The 17089-nt window shown below is 40.2% G+C and overlaps 1 protein-coding gene across 1 annotated transcript in view; it reads left to right on the plus strand.

The window, feature by feature from the left end:
- The window catches only part of HAO1 (hydroxyacid oxidase 1), a 51387-nt gene that overhangs the window by 19761 nt on the left and 14537 nt on the right, over nt 1-17089 (plus strand). The window contains exons 3-4 of the mRNA XM_046678188.1: nt 4627-4882; nt 13462-13637. Of these exons, the coding sequence (XP_046534144.1) occupies nt 4627-4882; nt 13462-13637 (432 nt within the window). The remainder of the gene's footprint in view (nt 1-4626; nt 4883-13461; nt 13638-17089) is intronic.

A 17089-nucleotide genomic window follows, 5' to 3' on the forward strand; every position in this document is an offset into this window, starting at 1 on the left:
ATATGCATTTTTCTTATAGCAATGGCATCATGTATTACTGTTGCTTCTAAATAAAGAAGAGGAAAAAGTGTCAAATATAAACAGTCTAATTATATCTAAACCAGCCCTGGTGGTTTACTAATTAAGATTCGGCGCTCTCATTGCTGCGGCCCCTGTTCCTTCCCGGGTCAGGGAACCACACCACTGGTCTGTCAGTTGTTGTACTCTGGTGGCTGCATGTTGCTGTGATGCTGAAAGCTATGACACTGGTATTTCAAACACCAGCAGGGTGACCCATGTTGGACATGCATCAGTGGAGCTTCAAGACGAAGACAGACTAGGAAGAAAGACCTGCCCACCCACTTCTGAAAAAATTGGCCATGAAAGCTCTATGAATAGCAGTGGAGCATTGTTTGATACAGCGCGGAAGGTGAGAGGATGGCACAGAACACCGGACAGGGTTCCACTCTGCCGTACACGGGGCGCTGGGAGTTGGAATCGACTCAACAGCTCTGACAACGACAAGACTACATCTGGAGCATTAAAAGTTTAGGTGTCTATCCTTGAAGAAGATGTGTCTTAGGGATGATAAAAGAGGGGGTGAGTAGAAGTAAGGAAAGTAAGGAAATGGAGTTCTGTGATAAGGGATCAATGTTTACTTGATGGTGTAGCCTCCTGGATACGGAAGCCAAACTTTCTAGACTCGGATCAACATTGGGGACCTTCATCATGGACAAGAGCCAGGCCTTGCCTTTATAGTAGTACCACCTCAAAGGTGGTTTCCTTTTTGCCAGGAGTTACAAACATGCAACATATATCCGATTCCTCCGTTACTGCACCACAAGTTGAGAAGAGGACTCCATGCAAGCTGACCCATGTCCTTTGTAAAGTGAAATCTGACAGTTTCTGCTTTTGAGAGCAGGGGGTCAGAGTTTCATGGTGAAAAATGAATGGGGAGAGAAAACAGATTCAAAAACATTTGTGCTCTCAGGAACTTTCAAGGATAATTTTGATCAGAATTTCTCAACAAAATCTGACTATGCTAGGTCCTTTATAAAATTAAAAAATTGTAAGTTTTGTCCCCAAAAGAGTGACGTGAGCTACAAGAGTATATTTTTATCTCTCAGGAAAAGTGCTGTTTGAAATATTTAGCAACCAGTGCAGCAAAGGGCTTTGACCAATGAGAAGAGATACTCAGATGCTGGTCTCTGGTGCTCTAGCAACATTCTGGATGTCCTCAGCTCTGCCCAGCATTAACTCTTAAATCGCTGGATTGTTGGCTGGGAGGGGTCCAGGTGTTCCTTCTGGGGAGAAGGGAGTGATGGCACATTGAAAGGACTCAGGTGGGTGATTTACTTCAGAGCCATGGTTATTTACCAATTCGAATGGAAACATTTCGATATTTTAAGAAGCAGAATTGTCATACCAACTTAATCTCAGATCTGTCCTTAGTGAAACCGGGCAAATCTGTGATTCTCTCTCTGAATGGTCCTTGCAAAACCCCAGGTTCCCATACCTCATTCTAACATAAAAGTGTGCTGAAAACATTGGATGCAATTCATCACTAATTTTCCTTTATTCCAGCAAATAATCACAAGTGAATGGGGATCATGGTGATCAGTAATATACTTTCCAAGAAGCCTGGAGCCTTCTAAGTTTTGCACCTGTTCTCACCTGGGAGTAATATCTTAGCCTCAACTCATAATATGTCAGCACAGACTATGATATTACCCATGTATCCAGGAGACTGCTGGAGTAAATTCACGAAATCACCAAATAATGAGTTATTAAATGCCTTCAACTGGAAACAATGGTTATTTAGAATTTGGGGGGGCTCTGATTCAAAATTTCAGCCCTGTATGATTTAATCACTGGAAAGTAAATACTGAGCACCAGTAACATCTGGAGACATTAGTATCAGAGCTGGTGGACTCAGGACGTAGATGGCATGGACTGGCCTTCCTTCCCTCTAGACGTGCATGCTCAAGTGATTTGGACAAAATGTTTGTGAGGGTGGACACCTCCTGCAATTTTGTTGGTTTAGGTGAAGTAGATGTTATTGGTACACTGGTTTGTAGCATTTCAGCAATCTGTGTGGAATGTCTGTAGGGATTTCTTATGAATTCAAGGAGATCTTTTTGAGGATTTTAATCCTTCCTGGCAGATCTCCTGCTTACCCACATGATATCTTTGTGTAAACTACAAGAAGGTGCCTTATCATCTGAGCAGTCCTCCTGGCTGGATCCTTTTGTGCAGCCACACTCTGCACCTATAGTATGTGGCAGACCATTCCCTCTGGTTTCCAAATTTCCATGCCTTTCTAGAGCTGTGGGTGTGGTGGCATCCCTTAGGGATGTAGCAAACCTGCTCCTTCAAGTGTCACAGCCCTGAAGAATTGGGGAAGTACATTTATTTATGCTTGGTGCCAGGGCTTCTTGGAGTTCTGGAAAGGTTACTGCCTTAGGGGAGTGGTCAGACATGCTGGGTTTGCATCTCATTCTGCTGTCCATCTCTGTGTGATCATTGTTAGGCCACATCCTTTTCAGGACGTATTTTCTTTGTAGTAAATTGATGGTTAGGGGATTCCAACCCGAGCAAACAATGTCCCCTGGTGTTCCTGTCAAACAGCATGAACGGCCTGGAGCTATTTTCCGTATTTACAAATCTTAATGAAAATCAAACAATGGTCCAGATGTTCATATGTGTTATTACTGAATCAAATGTGGTTTGTTGGACAATATTTTGCAACCCATGAGTCCCTAGTAGAGAAATTCTCAGAGGAACACTGGGAGGGAACAAATTAGTGACCCATTGACAAGATCATCTCCAGCTCCTATCTTTTTTATCTGGCCTGTGACCTGAAGGACAGGGATGAAAAACACCTTCAAAGGCATAGAAAAAGTAGCATTTATCCAAAATAAAGTCTATTCTATTACTAGCTGACTTTAGAGCTTCACTATCAAATGATAATGCTACTATTTAAATGTAAACATGTGGTCCAGGACCAGCAGCATCGGAATCACCTGGGAGCTGGATAGAAAGACAAATTCTTGGGCCCCATCTTGGACCCCATGAATCAGAAACTCTGGGAGTGTGTTTTCACAGTCTGCATGTTCACAAACGCGCCAGGGGATTTGGCTGTCTGCTAAAGTTTGAGGAGCATGGAAGCTTTTTAACCTCCCAAAGTAGCTTTCTGAACAGCATGTCACTTGATTGTCCTTATCACCCTGAGTGTCACTTGGACAACTACATTTACTCCCATTTGGCATAGGGTGGGCACGCAGAGAAATCCAATGACCTGAGGTCATATAGTCAGCTTTATCTAGTTATCATTTATCTCTTAGCATGTTTGGTATATGGCATTTAAGCATTGTATCCTTTTCTCCTCCACTAACCCTAACCCCAATTTTACTATCTATTTTTGGAGGAAAGCCTGCTACCCACGTTCTTTCAAGTTCTCTAAGACAATTGGTTAGATGAATTTATCTAATTTTTCATTTATTTGCTCATTTTTTGACATCTTGCTCAAAAGGATGTGAGGTAACTGCTGTCTACTCGGGATGTCTAGTGTATGTATTTTATAAAAGTTAAAAAGACAACATAAATGATAGAATACATTTTTAACAAAATTTTAAAAGATAAAAATTAAAAACAAAGAAAAATATTAAATTCACCCATAATTCTCCCTCGTATCATTAGCAATTCATTTGTTTAGGTTCACATACCAATAATCACATTTGTATAAATGTGGAATCACATTATACATGTCATTTTGTAGCCTTTTTTGCTTCCTTAATATATCTTGAGCATCTTTCTATGTTCATAAATATTCTTTTATGATTGTAATAGTAAGATTTCTTTCTCTCTAGATATGTAGATACATATGTATACCTCCAGATACATATCTATATATATCTATAAAGAGAAAGAGGAACATATATCTGTATCTATATCTATCTATAGATATATAGAGAGAGATTTAAGAAATTGGTTCATGGAATTGTGGAGGCTGGAAAGTCCAAAATCTGCAGGATAAGCTGGCAGGATGTAGATAGGGAAGAGCTGATGCTGCTGTTCAAGTCTCAAGGCGGCCTGCTGACAGAATTCCCTCTTCCTCAGGGAAGGTCAGTCTTTTCCTTAAGGCCTTCAACCGATTGGGTTGAGAATAATCTGCCATCCACACTATACAGAATAATCTGCCTTACTCGAAGTCTACTGATTTAAATGCTAATCTTCTCTAAAAAATATCTTCATAGCAACATCCAGATGTATTTGAGCAAACATCTGGGTACCATGCCTAGCCGAGTTGGCACATAAAATTAACCAACACAAAAATATTACCTTTAAATGGTGTGTACATGTCATTTCACATATGAACTACAATTTATCCAACCCCCTAAGGTTGGACATTCAGGTTGTTCACAATTTTTTCATCCTTATCTATAGCATATCTTTGGCTATTTGACTCATTTTTGTTTTCAGGATCAATTCACAAAGTGTAGAAGGAATAATTTCTATATTTTTAAAGACTTGATTTCTTATTGCCAAATTACCCATGTAGTTGTCTTTACCCCATGAACTACAACCCGAAGGCTTTGTGGTGGGGAAAATGCCAGGCTTGCCTTGATCTTGCCCTTTCTCCCTCAGCTTGCAGGTCACTGGGAACCGGCATGATGCTGAGTACCTGGGCCACCTCCTCAATTGAAGAAGTGGCAGAGGCTGGTCGTGAGGCGCTTCGCTGGCTGCAGCTGTACATTTACAAGGACCGTGAGGTCACCAAGCAGCTAGTGCGGCGGGCTGAGCGGATGGGGTATAAGGCCATATTTGTGACGGTAGACACCCCTTACCTGGGCAACCGCTTCGATGATGTGCGTAACAGGTTCAAGCTGCCACCCCAACTCAGGTAACAAAGGGTCTCTGATTACCTTGGCCCCTGAGCTGTTTTCCTAGCTCTCTTTGCTCTTAACATGAACCAGCTCCAAAGGCTTTCTCCAGTTTCCAAGTGAGTGCCCTGGGGAATTAGATCTTCGTAAAACATTGGTCCCAAAGTATGGTTGAATGGGATCTTGTCTAGGATAGATAGGGTCTTTGTTCTAGAGATGGCACCATTGCCAAACATCCACATATATTATCTCCAGCAAATCACACACCTTGTGTGGGTGTCACATACTTGAGCTATAAAACAGAGACAAGAATTGCTCATATACTTGTGAAAGTCAAATAAATTTATGTACCAGAGTGCATTAAGGGTTTTGGATAATATGAGTTGCCATATAGATGGAAGATACATAATATAGCCCAGGCAACATTATTTTGTGACCCCAATACCCTAGGTTTTGGTCTATTGAAATTAAAGAACCACCTTTTAACTTTATTTTTTAATTGTATTTGGAACAACTGTGGCTAGGAAGATTGAAGAAAGCTAAAAGAGTAGAGGCAAGAGAAGCCACATATTTTAGCCCTCATCTCCTACTTCCTTCAGCAAAATTCCTCTTTCATTGTGGTTCATCCATGGATCAAGCAAGATTCATTCACTGGTTCATTCCTTCATTCATTCATTCACTCAGTTACTCATCTTAGCAAAAACCATGTATCTAGTGATCTAAAATTGAACTATGATGGTTTTATCAGGTCATTCAGCCTGTCCATTAGCAAGAAATTATTGATCTTGTCCTTGTAATATGTTGGGATTAGAGTCATCTTGAGTCACAGCCAGGAACTCAGTGGAATTTACTGAGAAAGACTCCAACCTCCCTAAGCTACAGACCTCTTTCCCCGTTTGTTTCTTCCTTTGCCCACTTCCCACCAACATCTGCTCTTAGGTTTTTCATACCAGTGTGTGACTGATAGCCTTCAGGGCTGTAAGTATTTGAACTGGGATCACAACTTTAGTTTTAATGGCGGATGTTTTGATGATAGGATTTCGAAGCATCCATCAGAGTATGTGAAATGATGGAGGATGCCTTCCTTGGATCCTAGACATCAATTCGCAGGTTGTTTACTCTGTCTGTATGTAAAATTAACCCTTCTAAAAGATTCAAAATCTAAAAGATTCAAAATCACATCAGCATTCTATTGAAGGACAAGAAGATTGTTGGAAGCCAGGCGTCCCATATATATTATAGTCAGAGTGGGATGTATCTCATCCACCATATAGGTCCATATAGCATCTTGTATAGGTGTCACATAGCTGTCATATAGCTCTGCTGTGTACACACCTATTTGAATATAAAATATTGTGCTTAAAATCTTGCCAAGGAGCCATATATAAATTAGCTGTGTGATGCCATCTCTGTGACACTTCCAGGCAGGGTTAGGATATTATTTCCGTATACGGTCCTTCTGTTGCCCAATGGCAAAAAGAGACAGTGCTTTCCCTGAGAGGCCTGCCAATAAACCTGCTCCATGTATCCCAGACGGGGTTTCCCAAACACCCTGTCTTTCTAAGAAAATAAAAACAAAAACAAAAGTCCCTCACATATTCCTACTTCTTGCCAAATTAATCAGAAAATAGATGGCTTCAAACATCCCTAATATGAAATCCGTATTCACATTATTTCTCTACTGCTCCTTGTTTTTTAGACTTTCTAAAATAATTCATCTCCTACTATTGAGGCTTCTGACAGGAAACATTCCTCATGATTTCCCTGTGGCCATTTGGAAAGGAATTTGCTATTCCTTTTCCTCCCCTCCTGATACTGTTACTACTACAAAAATAAATAATACAGTCAGGTCTTTGCAGCCTCAGAAGCACTTTCTCGCTCTGGATAACAAAGGCTGTTTCACAGTGGTGTCTGCTTCGATGGGGAGATGACACAGTTCTTTCTGGCTGTATCTCTTGCTCCTTGGTGCCAGAGCCACTCCGTCAGGAGCGGGAAGGTTGACTTGCTTCTTCCCCTTTTCCTCGCTCTCGGCTCCTGCCCAGATGACGTGAAGGACCAGGAGACAAAGGCCCTTTTCAGCTGTCTATGTGCACAGGAGTGGCCACGGCCGTCCAGCTTGTCACATCTCCCCTCTGAAGATGATCACATAATGAGCAACACATCCAGGTCACAGGGAACGCAGGAAACACCCCACAGTCCGGTGCCCCTGACCCCTAGAGCGCACACTGGACTTGTCTATCCTCGTGGACGACAGAGCGGGCCAGCACCTTACGGGCAGCTCCTCCGCGGCCCACAGTCAGCCATGGAAGGCAAAGCACGCTAATGGGAGGCCCAGGCTTCCGCTGGAGGCCGCATACAACCAAAAAGCTCATCTGTTACAGCCTGATATGAAATCAGATTTCTTTCCGCAACTGACCTGACTCATAGAAGGTGAAGGCTGGCTTTTCAGAAGTGAGGTTTGGCAGGCGAGGCAGGCAGGAAATCCAGAGGAGAATGAGTCTGTAAAGCAGTGGCTCCTTCCAGCCCCTGCTACTTCCTCTGCCTGGGTCGGGGGGAGGGGCCTGCCTCTTGGCATCTGGGACCAGCGAGAGTTCAGGAGTTTGGTAGTCTCTGCTTGGGCTATATGCAAAACACATGGATGTGTGCACATTATGAATGGCAGGGAGGCTCCTGAAACTGAGGGGGAGTAAGGAGAATTCTCATCTGCTCTTGGAAGAAGCAAGGGATGAAGCTGCTTCACTAAACTGATTCCTGAGGCTTTGAAGCAGGGCCTTTTTATCTCTGTGCCCCAAGGAGATGGTTCATTTACCCCAGGGAAAATCTGGCTCTTCAGTATAAAGCCAGGGCAGTCGAAAGAGCAAAAAAGTAATTTCCAACATTGACTAAGATCAGGGTAAATCATGACACCTACTCCTTCGGCAATTGCCCAGGGACATGCTTCCTTAAGCCCTGAAATGATTTATTAATCACAATAGCCAAAACACATCACACTGAAACAGATCAGGCCACCCTTGTCCTCCCAGGTCTCTCACGATAAACGTGGCCTGTGAAGCTCCGCCTGGTTCTCTGACCTCAGTGCCTGGCACCCTCATCTTCACTATTCCAGTGACACCAGCTTCCCCTGTTCTTTCAACATGCCAGACACGCTTGCACCTTAGACCGTCCGCATTGACTGTTCCCTCTGCTGGGAGCATTCTTTCCCCAAATCACTGCACGACTAACTTCCACACTTCCTTTACATGTGGACAGTAGGGGTGGATCTACACGTCCTTACATTGGGAAACCAAAATAAAAATAAACAGTGGAGATCAGAATAGATGCAATACGTATGGGGGACTTTGCAGGGGAGAGAAAGATTTGTGAAGGAGGACTTTGTACATGGCCCAAGAGTCTAAAAATTCTTTGGCTAGGAAAACATTCACAATATAACTGGGTTAGACAGAATAATGACCTCCCAAAGATGTCCATGTCCTAATCTCCGGAACCTTAAGTATATTTCTTTACATGGCACAAAGAACTTTGCAGATGTGATTGTGTTAAGAACCTTGAGATGGGAAGATTATCCTGGATTATCCCGGTAGGCTTAATGTAATTAAAAGAGTCCTTATAAAGGGAAACAGGAGCGTCAGGGTCAGAGAATGTAGTCGGGGACTGTCTGGCCTTCAGAAGCTAGAAAAGGCAAGGAAAGGGGTTCTCCCCTGGAGGCTTTGGGAGGAAAACAGCTCCACCGTCACCTCGAGTCTAGTCCAGTGAGATGCATTTTGGACTTTTGACCTCCAGAACTCTACTAGAATAAACTTGTGTCATATTTAAGCCTCTAAGTTTGTGGTCATTTGTTATAGCAGCAACAGGAAACCAATACAATAACAATGCTCTGCTAATTTCCTCTGCACGGGAGCTTCTCAATGAGGCCGGCTCTGATGGCCATATTTAAGAGTTCAAGTTAAGCCTCCATCAGCTCACCTCCCTTATTATGTTCCACTTGGTTCCTTGTTTTGTATGGCACTTAAGTTCTAACATGTTCCATAGATCGCTTATTGATGATGTTTTCTGTATATTTTCTGTCTCCCCTTGCCAGGTCAGGCGGCCAGGTGTTTTTGGTTGTTTTATTTACTGGTATGTCCTGAACATCTAAAACACTGATGTATAGTAGGTGCTCAATAAATAATGTTGAATCAATCAATAAAAATGTAGTTGATCATATGAGATGTACCCAACAAAACATGACTAGTAAGAAGGTGAACAAGAGTTTGACCTCAAGCATAAAATCCATGCCCTGAACCTTTCTTCTATCTGGCCAGCCACACTGAGGAGGAAATTAGTAGGTCTACATTCTTGATGGAAGTGTTTCCCCAACCACAGAATTAAAGTCCGGTGGCCCATGCACCAATTCCTCTATGTGCAGGCACACTTCTTTTTATTATGCTTTGTTTTATTGCGCTTCTCAGATATTGCATTTTTTTTACAAGACCCTCCAACAGCAAAAAAATTATGACTTGCTGAAGGCTCAGGTGATGGTTAACATTTTTTAGCAATAAAATATTTTTTAATTAAAGTATCTACATTGTGTTTTAGATATAGTGCTATTGCACACTTAATAGACAACAGTGTAGTGTAAACAAAACTTTTATACGCACTGGGAAACCAAAAAATTCATGTGACTCACTTTCTTGTGATATTCGCTTTATTGTGGTGGTCTGGAACCAAACCTGCCATTTGTCCAAGGTATGCTTGTATTATGAATCTCTCAATCTCTCTAATATTGTGTTAATATCATGGGCTCTATTTTGTTTCCTATTATGGAGACACGTAACTTTATCTTTAATGTCACATTATCAATACTTATAATAAATAATATTATGTATCTCAACACTATTCATTATAATTAGTGCTACTATTGGTAATTTAATAGTGTCTAACTTTCTTTAGTAGTTGTTACTATTTTTATGATACTAACTTACTAAAAGCTAAAATAATTTCTATATTAGATTAAAAAAGTATATTTGAGGGCCATTCAAGGCACAATGAATCCCATACAAAGAAGAAGTTCTATCCCTTGCCTTTGGATTATTACGTACGTTGGGATTCAGAGAATCAAGTTCTAAGTAATCATGTTATTATTTTGATGTTGCCCTTTTCCTTCCTTACAAAATGGAATACTTTGGTTATCAGAAGCCGTTTTAAATGTTTTTTTGTGTGTGTATATGTCATAATTCGAATAAAAATAGCGTTCATGGAGATTTCCTCAGAGCCATGGTAAAACACTCCATCGTGGGTCTCTGTCAAGATATCTGAAAACTTTTTCTTGGCTTCTGGCTTTGAACAACGTTTTAGAGTAACAACAAGGCTTCATTGTGCGCTGAGATTTCTGTAAGGCAACATTCATTCAAGTGTTGATCTGCATTTCACCGTCCAAGAATAACAGCAGTTATTTATATAATTTTATCCATGTTTCTGTTTTTTCCTATCCATTTCACCCTTTCACCCCGCCCCTGCTGGAACACTGTAGCTTGTTTGGGATGGGGGTGGGGTGCTATGCAGAGTTTATACACATACAGATATTTTTCTTTTTTTCCTTAGTCTTTCTATGGAATAGACAGACCGGACCTTTTTCTTATTGACAATATTTTTTAAAAATTTGGAATTTAATGTCCCTTAGTATCATTTTTAAGTAATGGAATAGGTCTTCATAATAAGCGTATGTTTATTGACCAGAAGGTTAGCTTAATTCAAGATGACCACAGAAGACGAGCTTCTGTGATAAAATGTACAACCCCAAGTGGTTTGATCAAAAGAGATGCCTGAGTATTTCAGCTAAAATCCATTCTAAAGCTCAATAAATAGATGGATACCAGTATGACTCTCCGAGAGCTAGAATTTTCTATGATATTTAATGGTCATCTGAATCCATGAAACTATAGGACCAACTGTTCAATCCTTCTTGAGAAAAACTTGCCAATGACTTGAATAGAATTATGCGGGATGTGAATGTTCATGTCTTTGTAACATATGCTGCCCAAGATACACAACCAGCTATTTTCGATGAGAGTACACTGAAATGTAAAAAGCATTCAACTTAGTTTTATATCAAAGGAAGTTGTACGATTCTTTAAAAAAATAATTTAAAAATAGTGTGCTTATGTATTCTAGGTTTAAATAAAAGTTGTTGTAGTCATGGCTTCTAACTCCTTTCCATGTTTAGTGACAGAGCAAATGAAAGGGAAGAAAAAGCTGTGACTAAGCCGGAGATCAAGATACAGCTGTGCTTTTACCCAAAGGGGAGATTGGTTAGCAGAGTAATTTATAATGTGCAGAAGAGCAAGTTGAATCCAGGTCATTGTCATCATTCAAAGACAGTCTTTCAGAGATATGAAGTTAACAATTGGGTTTGGGGCTGTAGGCAACTAAGTCACATGGGTGGTACCATTGTGTATCCAGATGACCAGCCATCCAGCTGGTGGTCAGAGGTACAGGCAAAAACAACTTTTGTCCCGAGTTTGCAGAACTGCCGAAATCTAGTCAGGATATTAGGATACTAGACCAAGAGAAAAGACTTCAGGTATAGAGTAAACTGGTAGCAGAGCCAGTATGCTCCATAAATACTGGTGTATTTGTTCCACCAACATCCTTGACACTTCAAATCTACTGTGTGGGTGGTGACTCAGGTTCCAGGTGAATTAGAGAAATACTGGTCCGAGCTGGGTTAACAAGAGTAGATATAGGGGAAGGTAGTAACTCAGTGGGTTTTTGTCTCAGTTTGGGTTCCTCTAGGAGCAGAGAGTGAGGCAATGATTTAAGTGCAAGTTGTACCTTTGGAAGATGAAGGGAATGCTGGCACAGGAATGGGGAAGTGGTGCGAAGGAAGGAGAGCAGCAAACAACAGGCATGTTAATCAAGACAGCTACAACTGTGGGCAACTGAAGCTGAATGCTGCTGGAAAATTCTAGGAGATCATGTAGAACACATCTCAGAGTGAGTCTGCCTAGGGGTGAGGAAGCAGGGGTGTTTATACACCAACATCCTTGACACTTCAGGCCTGCTGTGTCAGTGGTGACTCAGGCTCCAGAAGCAGGAGAAAACCACGTGTATTAGTCAAGTTCTCCAGAGAATCATATCTAGTAGGATATATAAAGATTTATAGATATTAGATATGGAGAGAGAGAGAGAGAGTTATGGAGGCTGAGAAGTCCCACAACATGCTCTTTACAGCTAGAGGCCCAGGAAAGCCAGTGGCCCAGTCCAAACCAAAAACCCTGAGAACCAGAGGAACCAACAGTGTATAAGTTCCAGCCCGAGTCTGAAGGCCTAAACTGGGGCGTCGATAGTATAAGTTCTGGTAAAAATATGAAGGCTTGACAACCAGGAGCTCCAATGTCCAAGAGCAGGAGATAATGGATGTCCCAGCTCAAGCAGAGAGAACAAATTTGTCCTTCCTCCACCTTTTTGTTCGATTTGGGCCCTCAACAAATTGGATGATGCCCATCCACATTGGTGACAACTATCATCTTTAATCAGTCTACCGATTCAAATGCTAATTTGAATCATCCAAAATTTATCCAGAAACATCCTCACAGACACACCCAGAAATAATGTTTTACAAGCTGTCTAAGCACCCCTTGGCCAGTCACACTGACACGTAAAATGAACCGTCACACCACAGGCAGAGAAATGAAGGTCTTGATCATTGGAAAGCTCATGCCCTGGTCAGGATCGTCTGGGGAAGACTGGGAAGTTTGAGTCAGCAGGCAGAGAGTCTCAGAGAAAATAACTAAATGGAGGATGGAAAAGCAAGACCTGTCAACTCATTTGCTGGGAAATACTTCGCACTTCTCCTTAAGCCCCCCGCCCCCAATAGCAGGACAGGAGAAAAGTCTACGGTGGCAGCAGACAGAAAGTATTAACACGTGTTACTGCAGTTCCAATTCCCTCTAGAATTTTCCACAAGGATATTGGAAGATTTCCTGAAGTCACATGCAATTGCCAGGATGCAACTGAGATGTGAACAAAGAGAATGTGATTAGGAGTCAAGATACCCAGATTGGACCTGAACGCTGCCTGAGCTAGTTTATGTTTGGGGGCATCTTGTTCTTCACTTCTGTTTTTGTTTCCTATGTAAAATAGGAATCATAGGGTATCAATTTTAGTTTCTAAAAGCTTTTAAAAACACTTTGTTAATATTGGGATATAAAAGCCCTCTGTTAACTCTAATATACCGTGCAAATGTTTATCATTATGATTAATATGCATTGCTGGCAGAAAATAGCATTAAATCTATTGTCTGTGTTCATAAACTGGCTTGAAAAGGTAGAGATATTTGAATGTGGAATTTATATTTTTTCTTGAAACTGATTTATTTATACAAACACAGCCTAAGATGTAAAATAAACTGTGACCAATTAAGTCCACTAGATTGTCACATCTAGCCTGAAATCCTCCATCAAAACATGGAAAATATGCATGCAACCAACCTAGAGACGGTTAAGGAGTGAAGAGCTGATTGATTTGAAAGGGGTAACTTTTCTTTTTTCATTGAATGAGTCATTGTAAAGACATCTCTACCTTTGGGAAGTTTCTCATTTTATTTGTTTCTTTATTTCAGAATGAAAAATTTTGAAACCAATGATTTAGCATTTTCTCCTAAGGAAAATTTTGGAGACAACAGTGGCCTTGCCACATACGTGGCTAAAGCAATAGACCCATCTATCAGCTGGGAGGACATTAAATGGCTGAGAGGACTGACATCACTGCCAATTGTTGCAAAAGGCATTTTGAGAGGTTTGTTTATTTCTCTCCTTGAGTTCATACTGATTTTATGAGCCGTGATATTTTTAAGGGAAAATAATCAAGAAAAATTAGCATGGAACTCAAAAGAGGCATTCTGTCTCTCAGTTCTCCCTTTTGATGTTAGTGAGTAAATATCTCCTCATTCTTAAGTAATATTATGAAGGAGAGCAGGACTTTCATGAAGTAAGAAGTCAACTTTTTGAAGGTATTGGGATATCATTTCCTTATTTTGGAGCTGTCACTAAATTGTGAAGCTTAGCAAGATCTAGGTAGAAGGTCTCAAATTCATTGCTTTGGTTGAAAGCTGCGACAGTTGCGCTCAGACCAACAAGAACCTTCAAAGATGATATTACAACAGCTAGACTTGTTTTAAAAGCTTCTTCTATTTTTCTCCTGTTCCCTCCAAGTTCCAGTGACTAGAACTAATTTTTGAGTGTTTACCTCATGGTAAAGAATGGTTGACTAGGACATTAAAATCCTCAAATATCAAGCCGTGAATGTTAAGGCACTTGACTCCTTCTCCAGTATCCACATGTATTCAAATCCCGCAGGGAGGTACCAGTGACTATAATAATTTGGAGTGTAAATGTGTTCACCCACAAAAATGTTTTCTTGCCTTTGAAAATATTTTTTTTCAGTATGGTTATATAGATAACTGCCAAAAACATATTATTTTAAATGGAAATGTTTAAGCCAGTGGCTCTGGGATGAGAGGTTCTATTGTCTTATCTCCGGGTTAATGATGACTTAGAATCAACACTTTTCATTGCTTTTACTTGAATACGTGGGAGTCATATGACCTCTATTTAGAAAGCTCTAAGCGTGCCGCAGACTTTATCTACTTAATCTTATGCACACAGAAATGAAGCTAATCAAAGTAAAAGAATGGGCCCAGCGAAGGTTATAAGTAGTGGAGATATGTTTAAATCCAGATATGTCTTAATCTGTGTTTTTAAAAAACTACTGTTACACTCTGTCCTGTTGATCATTGTCTTAGTTCATAATTTCTGTGGATTATACTTCAATGAGCGTATCCTGGTGTTGCAGACACCTTTAGACAATAGTTTCACTTACCTGCTGGCATCTGTATTGTCATTCATGATTGTTAGTGCTACTTCCTGTAGCTACATTCAACTGTGGGTACTAAACAACATTAACTTGACAGTTCTGCCCCATTCATTCATTCATCTATTCATTTATTCATTCACTCATTCATTTCATATACATTTATCATACTTCTTGTATGCTAAAAATTAAAAAAAATAGTAACGATGTCTTTGGCCCAAAGGAAAGCACATTCTTGTAGGAGGCATGCACAGAAATAAGAATTTGTGTGCAATAAAGATGCTACAGGGGCTGAGATAGAAATCTGTGCAGTATAAGGGTGCAGCTTAACATAGAACGTGGGCAATTATAAGAGTGGGTTAGGGAAGATCTCATTTCAAAATGAAAGATGATGCTTGAGTTTGGCTATGATATCAGGTCAAATGACTCTTTCTCAGACTGGGATAACAGCAAAATAAAGCAGTTATGAGTAATAACTTATAAATCACATAAGCCATATTAGATAATGCAGACTTTAAGATGTTTGAGAACAACTAAAGATCTTGATCAGAGAAGCAACCTGATCAGATTAGCATTTTAGAAAAATCACACTTTGTGTAATGGATCTAATGGATGGAGGTGGCAGAATTGGGGTCAGGAAGGACATTTAAGAAACTCTTGTTGCCCAGGCAAGAGATGATTGTGACCTGAGGAAACTGGGAGGGTATAATTGAATTAGAAATTTAACGTAGTTTTAAATATTTAATTCATTTTCATCAGAGAAGTGGCCCAGGACAACTGACTTGAAAACACCAAGGAAGACAAAGTTTTAGTATAGTCCCATATTGAGCTAAGTCAAATAGGGAACAAATATAAGAATAAGGTTATTTAACTTTTTAACCAACTATTCAATTTAGGATTCCCAATATATATCATTTTCTATGACTTTGTCTTCTAGAATATGATGGCAATCTATTGAATTAGACTTTACTATCATATGTTAGGTTGAAAAATTGGTTTCTAGGACTTCATTCTGTGGTCATCTTACCTAAGACCAGCACCACCACCATCCATCAGCTCTTTTTTCTTTTCATCCACATGAATTGTGTGACTCGTGTCACTACATATTTTCATAATCTTTTGCACACAGGAGATGGCCCAAATGTTTATTGAGTAAAATCCTCATTGAAAACGATATGAATCTATTTCAGCAGAAAGGGCTCAAAAACAAGAGAAAGAGAGATGGGGCATTTGGCATTTCAAAGGAAATAACTTATTTACACATGTACAGTTTACATTGTCTAGTTTTTCTGTAACTATTTATTTCATTTATTTAACAAACAGGAATCGTCTCTATGACAACAACTGCATTGAGTAGTGCATAAGCTCAATCTGGAGATGGGGGGAGGGGTGGCGGGGCCAGTTCTGGGAAATCTAGTTCTCACTCTTTCACGGATCTTCATCCAGAAGTCACAGGGATTGACTGAGAGTCTCCTGTCCTCTTTCATTTTCCTTTTACCAGAAAGATGCAGATTATGTTTGCAGGAACATGAAATCATGGGCAACTGGAAAGGTCTCAATGAAACATCCCCCCTTACCACCATTTCAGGAACTGCATTTTAATGAATGCAAATCGGAGTGTAAGATGTAATCTCTTGCTATGATTAGACTCTGCCCTTGGAAAACTTCAACACGAACTCCAAACATCTATTTGAGACAGGATTGCCAGAACTCACGCTAACAAACAAAAGGCTTTATGAGCAAAGGCATCGTGCTTTTGAGCATTGTTTTTAAAATTAAAAAAAGGTTTTTAGCTAGGCTGTCTCACTTCCATAGTGGCTTTTTGTTTCTCAGAAACTCTTCTCTAACCAGCTCTTTGCCTGTAGACGTTTTTCTCAAGACGCTCTCAAAGAATATTCACTCAATGTTCCTGGATTGTGTTCAAAACTGCTGCCACGTATCTAGGATTTAATTACTAAACTCCTGTACGATACCACAGAATCCTGGGTCAAAAGCTTTAACGGCTTGTGGGTAAATCTTGAGTACTTACATTTCCCTTTGGTATTTAAGATAAAATATGGACATAATGTATTAATAAGATAGCAAACACTGTGAATCCCTATTGACTATTGTGTTCGTCAATCAATTAATGTATCGACTGGCAAATTAACAAATGTGGAATGCCATATCAGTAAACTCTAAGGATTAATGAAAATAGCAAAGATTCATGAACACTGTGCTAAGTCAGAACATTCTGACCCTCTCATTAATTCAACATTGTTTTTCTCTCTAAGTTAAAACAAAATGTAAAACTGTGGACAAGGCTTCGTAAGTAGCTAATGAAAGAGGCTCATTTCTGGTCATAAATTATTTTTACTTTCTTTGCTTCTCTAGACACT

This window comes from Equus quagga, chromosome 12 (assembly GCF_021613505.1).
Source record: "Equus quagga isolate Etosha38 chromosome 12, UCLA_HA_Equagga_1.0, whole genome shotgun sequence".
Lineage (NCBI taxonomy): Eukaryota > Metazoa > Chordata > Mammalia > Perissodactyla > Equidae > Equus > Equus quagga.